Source organism: Aplysia californica, unplaced genomic scaffold (genome assembly GCF_000002075.1).
Source record: "Aplysia californica isolate F4 #8 unplaced genomic scaffold, AplCal3.0 scaffold00267, whole genome shotgun sequence".
Taxonomy (NCBI): domain Eukaryota; kingdom Metazoa; phylum Mollusca; class Gastropoda; order Aplysiida; family Aplysiidae; genus Aplysia; species Aplysia californica.
Window position 1 is genome coordinate 944,568 of NW_004797537.1, and position 7,428 is coordinate 951,995.

The following is a 7,428-nucleotide window of genomic DNA, read 5'->3' on the forward strand; positions in this document are numbered from 1 at the left end:
TCGCAGTTGGCCAATTGCTCCAAAGCCACACACACGGAGACGGGCATTCTGCACTGCGGAGACTCCACCCACTGGGTCAAATCGGGCCAATGGGATCGCAACAACTTCATCTCTCACAAGTTCCAGTACCCTTACGACCAGCCGCCTATCGTCAAACTAGGCATCGTGTCTTTAGACCACGACAACAACGCCAACACTCGATTCGATGTGGAGCTCACCAAGGTGGACGAGAACGGCTTCCAGGTGGAGTGTCAGACCTGGGCCGACTCCAGGCTTTTTGACATCTCCGTCAGCTGGATCAGCATGTCAAAATAACTAGTTCATCTGGATAAGCATGTCAAAATAACAAGGTCATCTCGATCACGAGTCAAATAACTAGGTCACAAGGATCACCATCACAAAGTAAGTTGGTGACGTGGATCAGCGTGAAAAAATAGCTAGGTCAACCGGATCAGTATGTCAAAATAACTAGGTCATCTGGACCAACATGACAAAATAACCAGGTCACTTGGATCGTATATCAAAATAACCAGGTCAAATGGATCATTATGAAAAATAATTAAGTCACCTGGATCAGTATGTCAAAATAGGTGGAGCCCATGTAGCGAAATGGTTTCATCCACCACATCAAGGAATAAACAGCCGACGAGTTGGCGCTCACTTCACCACAAAGAAGTGTTTTTTTCATTGATTTACTGTACAATTGCTTTGTTATCTTTTTTTCTTTATTCTAAGGTGTGTATGAGCGAGGAACCTGGCGAGGGTGGAGGGGGGATGGAGGGGGGGGGTGGACTTTGTGAGAAAGGGAGGTTGGGAGCGAGGGGGGGGGAGGGTTACACATCTTTGAAATCTGGTAATTTGACTGGTAATTTTGCCTTATGTCTCCATCGACACAACTTGGATCCCTTACGACGAGGTAGACGTCTGTCGCTCTGTCTGCCAGTCAGGGCATGCGAAGGCTCTAAGGGGCCAATGTAGCCAAAAGACTGACAATATTTGGTGTCGAACAGTGTGTCTGGAACTATATTTTCTCGTGGATTCATACACAGGAAGTGTGTTAATCAGTACCGCTTTTACATATTGCAGCTTGATGGTCCTATTTTCTGTTGACAATCAATATGCCCAGTAAGACAGGATGAGAGCAAGATGTTACTCAATCTGATGTTACTGACTGGATTTGTAGGCATGGGAGAGTTTGGGCATTCCTTTGGGGATTTTTCAAATAATTCCAGTTATAATATAACTTATAAATGGAAGACACACTGATTGACTGCGGTCTTTTGTGACTACCCACTTGGAAATTGTACCACGGTACCTTAAGGCTAAAGCAGATGGCCTAAATGTTATACCACAGACATCAGTGTCCAAGTTGCAGCAGCAAACTTTACGTTTTTTAAACTGAAGACCGTTTGCTGAAAAATACAAGTTGTTGATTTGCTTTCCATGTTTTGCTTTTACCTTTCACACCTCAATACCCCCACCTCCCACCCACCCCTCCCTTTAGAAAGCAGGAAAACATAGACTCAACCCCTCCTCCCCCCAAACCGCTCCGAAAGAGAAACTATTATTTTATAGGGGGTTTTGCTCATACCAGAAAATAAATTGTTCTGACACCACTGTTCAATCCCCAAAATATCGCTCACACATCAACTTCTGTATGGCTTTTTCTGTTTATAATGTTTTAGTTATAGCAAATCATTAGGACCTGTCTCTACCTCAGAATTACAAGGTTCTATTTGACTTTTTTGGCCTTTTGGAGTTTCTAAAAACATAAGGTCAGAAACCAAATGTTCTACCTGCTTTATCAAAATCGTAGGATTATTCGTATCGAGATACCAGAAAACAAATGCATTACAAAAATCTTGACATGTGGAACTCATAACTTTTGACGTGAGATTTCTCAAAACTAGGTACTGCGCAGATAGAACTTTGTACTTCTAGGGTAAGGATGTGTTAAGCTAATTGCTAACGAGCCGATTTTTATTTTGCTTAAAAAGAGATTTACGGCACTTGCAACACAGTTAGGTCATATAAGTGCTGAAGATTAGAGGTTTTTACTAGAAAGTAAAAATCAGAAAAAGATGAGAAGGAGAGAGATAAGGACGATAGATGTTTGACTGGAAAGAAGGAGCAACCCACATGCATAGCACCCGCCAACCACCTACTAACATGCCGATCCCAGGTTAGAGACAGACTTAAGTCCTGGACAAAGCCTGCTTCAACAGATAAGTCGGTTCTAAAAGATAATAATTTGTGTCACAACATGGTGGAATCAGGTGCTCGTCAATTTTGGGGCATGTGGAGATATTGGTGTCACCTGAAAGCTGATATTTTTACATGCTTCCAGGGAAATAAATATCCATTTATATATTGAATAGAACTCAAGATATCTGCTTTTGAAGGAAGTTAGGTTGCCTGATTTCAGTGTTGAAATTAGCGAGAAAATGGTCGTCAAAGTTTGGCAAGTTCAATAGCTGAAGAGTCTGTGAAAACAGAAAAATGTCATATTATTATGTTGTGCCTTTAAGCAATGTTTTCAGTAAAATTCACATGGAAATATTTATTATGTTGTTTTTTTGGGGGGGTTTTTTGCTTTTTTTTGGGGGGGGGGGGGGATATATTGAGGTTAAGCCCAAAAATAAAAATTGGATAGAAATTTCCAAACTAGCCGCAAATGACTTTTTCACCGATTTCGTTATTATGACGAGCGCCTGATTTCACCCCGCTGCCTTGGTCTCTTTTAAGCACAAGGGGGCTATCCCAAAACATGGTGTTTTGAGAAAATCGAAGGTAAAGTTTTTGCCCCTTGTACAGTTTCTTTAAAAAACAAGGAGAGTTTTCTCCTCAACCAAACAGATATACCCACCAACGAAACCAAACTTTTCCTATAGGTAGGGCAATGCCCACTTTTGGTGTAGGTCTAGATTTTCTGGAAACCCCGAAATCTGGGTTAGCCCGCTTGTCCTTAAAAGCGACCAATTATCTTTTTATCCACCATCCGCGTCTGTTTGCTGAGATGTTATATCCTTCTCAATGTAAGTTGGGCATGACAAGCAGGGCAGGGTTGAAGTAGTGTGTTTCCTAATATGATCTAAACTGTCTAATCGTTGGTGTAAAACATTTACTTAGTTAACTTAATTATTGTTAATTACACATAATTTCTTATTTTGCAAATGGTTTTTCGAGCATAACGTTTGTGGCTCTGCTCACGGAGGGCCTGACATTGCTTGTACATGCTCTAATTCGTTCGACGACACTGCTTGCGTTAAACTCGCTTGAGTCGATCTTCGGGGGGGGGGGGGGGTACGTTGATCTTTTTCTCGGGTTCCAGCACCTCTTCTTCTTTACAGATCCTAACGATTAAGTTCAACTTTGGACTTTTGTTTTCACTTCCCCGGCAACATCAACTCATCCGTAGTCGACTTGTATCTTTGAAATGTCTTACGTTAAGTACAGTAGGGTATTAGAATTCTCTATCCTCATTCATCACCATCAAGAGCCAAGTCTGCAACAGACATCAGCGATCATGGTTCTTTCTTGTTTTTAAAGGTAAGAGTTTTACAGCGCTTGCAACGCACAACGCAATAATATCATATAAGTGCCGAAGATTAGAACGTGTTACAAGAAAGTAACAGACACAAAAAAGAAGGAGAGGAGATAAGGAGGATACAGTTATATGTTTGATACGACACGAAAGAAGGAGCAAACCTCACCACAGCCGTCCAACCAACCACAGATGGTGGTTCTCTATTCATTTCTTTGCCCTCATGCTCTCTTACTTGGTCGCTATTAAGGACAAGCGGACTAACCCAGATTTCGAGGGTTTCCAGAAATCTTGACCTACACCAAAAGTGTGCATTGCCCTACCTATATTATGAGAAGTTTGGTTTCATCGTTGCATATATTTGTTTTTGTTATAGAGAAAATTCTCCTTGTATTTTATAGAGACTGAGCAAGGGGCAAAACTTTACCTTCGATTTTCTCAAAACAGCACTTATTGGGATAGCCCCCTTGCGCTTAAAAGCGACCACTCATTTACTTACTTGTGTTAATAAGGCTGAGAGCAGTCGACGCTTACCTGTCCCTGGCCACCTTCGCTACTCTTAGCACTTCTAAGCCCTGGGAGATTGCTTCACCCACTGTTGAGCTTCTGTAAATTCCAGTTGATCTTCCTCTTTTTCTTTTTCCAGTTTTTCTCCAATACCATGTCTGATAAGGCAATTGTGTTTTCGGCATTCTTAGAACATGTCCATCTTCTCCTTTTTTCGTTGTGTTAATGTCTTCAATTCCAGCTCTTTCCAATATTTCATTATTTGTAATAAATTCTGTCCATTTTATTATTAATAGAATTTAATAGAATCCTTCGTACGATCGTAAACATTTATTTGTTTGAAAATTTATATCATACTGGTCTTTCCACGTCACCCAAAAGAGGTTATAAGTACCCCTTTGCCGTCACCCAACTTTTCAGTCTTTTTCAAATATGTTTTAACCTTCTCGCCAGAAGATTTCTGACTGCTCCCTAATCCGGTTCTACTTCTGTACCCCACAGGTGAGCCATATCCGCCAGCTGGAAAGCGAAAAGGCGTCGCTAGGCAACGAGTTCGAGCAAATCAACAACGACCTGGCCACACAACAGTCTCTGCTGGCCAGCTGCTGCCAGCCCAAGCACGTGGAGACAGGCATCGTCCACTGCGGAGACTCCACACACTGGAAGAACGACGAACAAGGCGACTGGTCCAACCTCGTTTCTCACACGTTCCAGCGCGCTTACGACCAGTCCCCCACCATGAAGCTGGGGGTAGTGGCGCTAGACCACGACAAGAACGCCAACACCCGGTTCTACGTGGAGGTTCTGAAGGTGGACGAGAAGGGCTTCACGGTCAAGTGTTCCACCTGGGCCGACTCCAGGCTGTTTGATATCTCCGTCAGCTGGATTAGTCTGTCGCAGTAACTAGGTCATACAGGCCAGGTCACATTTATCACGACCTGTTCCATTTGCCACAATAAATAGGTCACAGATGGCACGACTTATTCCATTTGCCACAATAAATAGGCCAAAGACACGTATGCCACAATAAATAGGTCACAGATATCACGTCTTGCTCCATTTGCCAAAATAAATAGATCAAAGACATCCCGACCTTTTCCGTTTGTCACAATTAATAGGTCACAGATATCCCGACTTGTTCCATTTACAGCACCAAATAGGTCAAAGACGTCACGACTTAAAACTGGTCCGTTTGTCAAAATAAATAGGTCACAATTATAATCAGACATCAAAATAAACAGATCTCACATACCATGGACATACTTCAAGCAATAATGCAGGTTGTAAAGAGCATCGCGCTTGCCGTTGAGCGGGGAAATGGGCTTTGAAAATGTTATTTATTTATCATTATTCGTTATTATAATATCTTTAAGGAGATGGGCTGCATACAACTACGGCCTTGTTCGTCAAAACCACCTTGTTTTCTTTTGGACATTAGTTTTAATTTTAGTAAGAGTTTTACGGTACTTGCAACACAATAAGGTCATATAAGTGCCGAAGATTAGAGGTGTTACAAGAGAGTAACAAACACAAAAAAGGAGGAGAGATCAGGACGAGAGTTGTTTGATAGGAAAGAAGAAGCAAACCACACCAGATCACCCGCCAACCACCGTGTTTTTTTGTGGGGTTTTTTTGTGTTTTTGTTTTTTACACTACAGCTATCTAGGAAATAAAGAAGCGGAAAATATACATTTTAAAAGTTTCTCGACACAAGATTTTGAACACTTCATCAAAATATTGGTCAGCACTTTCGGCTACTTAAGATCTGCGAACAGTGGCACTCATCGCACGACTGCCAGTATGTTTTTTTAGTTTTGATAAGAGCTTTTATTTTGTTTGTTTTTGTAAGTGTTTTACGGCGCTCGCAACTGCATAAGGAGACAATTTTAGAGAAGAAAATGCTTCCGTTACTACCCGGATTGGAATCCGGGACCTTTGAGTGAGAGGCGAACATCTTAACTCCTAGGCCACGAGAGCCCCCGGTAAGAGCTTTACGGCACTTGCAACACAATTAGGTCACATAAGTGCCGAAGCTGGGAGTATGCACCTTAGATTATTTAGGAGACGGGCTTCCGACTCTTCCTGTCAGGGCCAACCCAGGCTGAGAGGGATAGGCGTCAGAAGTCTTGTGGATAGGCTACCGGAGAGGTAATCGTGAGGTACGGGGTTTGAGCCTCAGCTTTGCTCGACATTGTGTCCTTGGGAAAAAAGGCCTTTTACACGACATTCCCATTTGGCTCGTTCCTTTCGGAGATGGACGTTACACTCGGAGGTTCCGCCTCTTAAATAACCTAATAGTGTTGATAAAGGCGTCAAACCCGGACCATATCACCACTTGAGAGGGATACATATCCCAGCAGGAAAGACCCAGATACTCGATGAAAAATTTTCTTTTTACTCATTCGGAACCAGAACTTGGGCCACCTGCATGCGACAGCGAATGGCTTAACCACTACACCACAGAAACCCGTCGGCTGTCTTAAAAAGCAATATTTCTTTAACGTCGTAAAAAAAACATGCATGAGGTTGACGACGAAGAAAAACAAACGGCAAAAGGACACATGCACAGGTCACAACAAGCAAAACATAATATTGTTCTGGTATACAGGACAAGTACGTTTATTCTCAATGAATGGAAGTTGACTTACGTATAATGATTGTTATAACGAATACTCCAGTCGGTCAGATTTACGATCGTGACCTTGCTCTAGCCTGTCAGACAAGTGGATGAGCAAATTAAATGTAATGTGCATCCTGTCTGACTTTATTAATCAGTGTGACAGGAAGGAAGAGCATGAAGAAAAGAATGTGATGGAATAGAAGAACATGAAGGAAAGACTGTGATGGGGAAAAAGAAAAAAAAATGAAGAAAAAAGTATAACTGAAAAAAAGAACTTGAAGGAAAGAGAATGATGGAAGAACATGAAGTAAAGACTGTGAAAGGAAGGAATGAAAGAAGAACGCGAAAAAGAGTGTGATGGGATAGAAAAACATGAAGAGAATAGAGTGTTGGAAAAGAATGATAGACGGAAGCAAAGAAAGGAAGAAAGAATATGAAGAAAAAAGAATGGTGGAAGAACACGAAGAAAAGAGTGTGACGGAAAGGAATAAAAAAGAAGAAAGAAAACACACAAACATGTGTAAAGCATCCCTGAATTATTGACACTGTATGTTCTTTACAGTCTGAGGTTAGGGTTAGGGTTAACACTTACGGTCCCTTCAGTCTGTAAAAGCTAAGATTAGCTGGGTTAAATATACTTGGCGTTTTAAAAAAAAACAGACACCCCTTTTTTAGTTTTTTTAGTTTTTTATTTTGTATTGAAAGACTGATTTTAACCAGAAGCAATCTCTCTATAAGGAAAGTTTGAACATTTTAC

General features: G+C 41.5%; 2 protein-coding genes across 2 annotated transcripts in view; both read left to right on the top strand.

The window, feature by feature from the left end:
- LOC101863352 overlaps positions 1-638 on the top strand; it is a 3,931-nt gene extending 3,293 nt beyond the window's left edge. Inside the window, exon 3 of the mRNA XM_005101011.3 lies at positions 1-638. This exon is cut by the window's left edge and continues 87 nt beyond it. Coding sequence (XP_005101068.3) covers positions 1-315 — 315 coding nt within the window. The 3' untranslated portion in view covers positions 316-638.
- A 3,567-nt stretch (positions 639-4,205) lies between these two features.
- LOC118477875 lies at positions 4,206-5,024 on the top strand. The gene is made up of 2 exons (XM_035970429.1): positions 4,206-4,217; positions 4,505-5,024. Exons 1-2 carry the CDS (start codon positions 4,206-4,208, stop codon positions 4,952-4,954), a joined length of 462 nt encoding a protein of 153 aa, XP_035826322.1. The 3' UTR covers positions 4,955-5,024.
- The last annotated feature ends 2,404 nt before the right edge of the window (positions 5,025-7,428 follow it).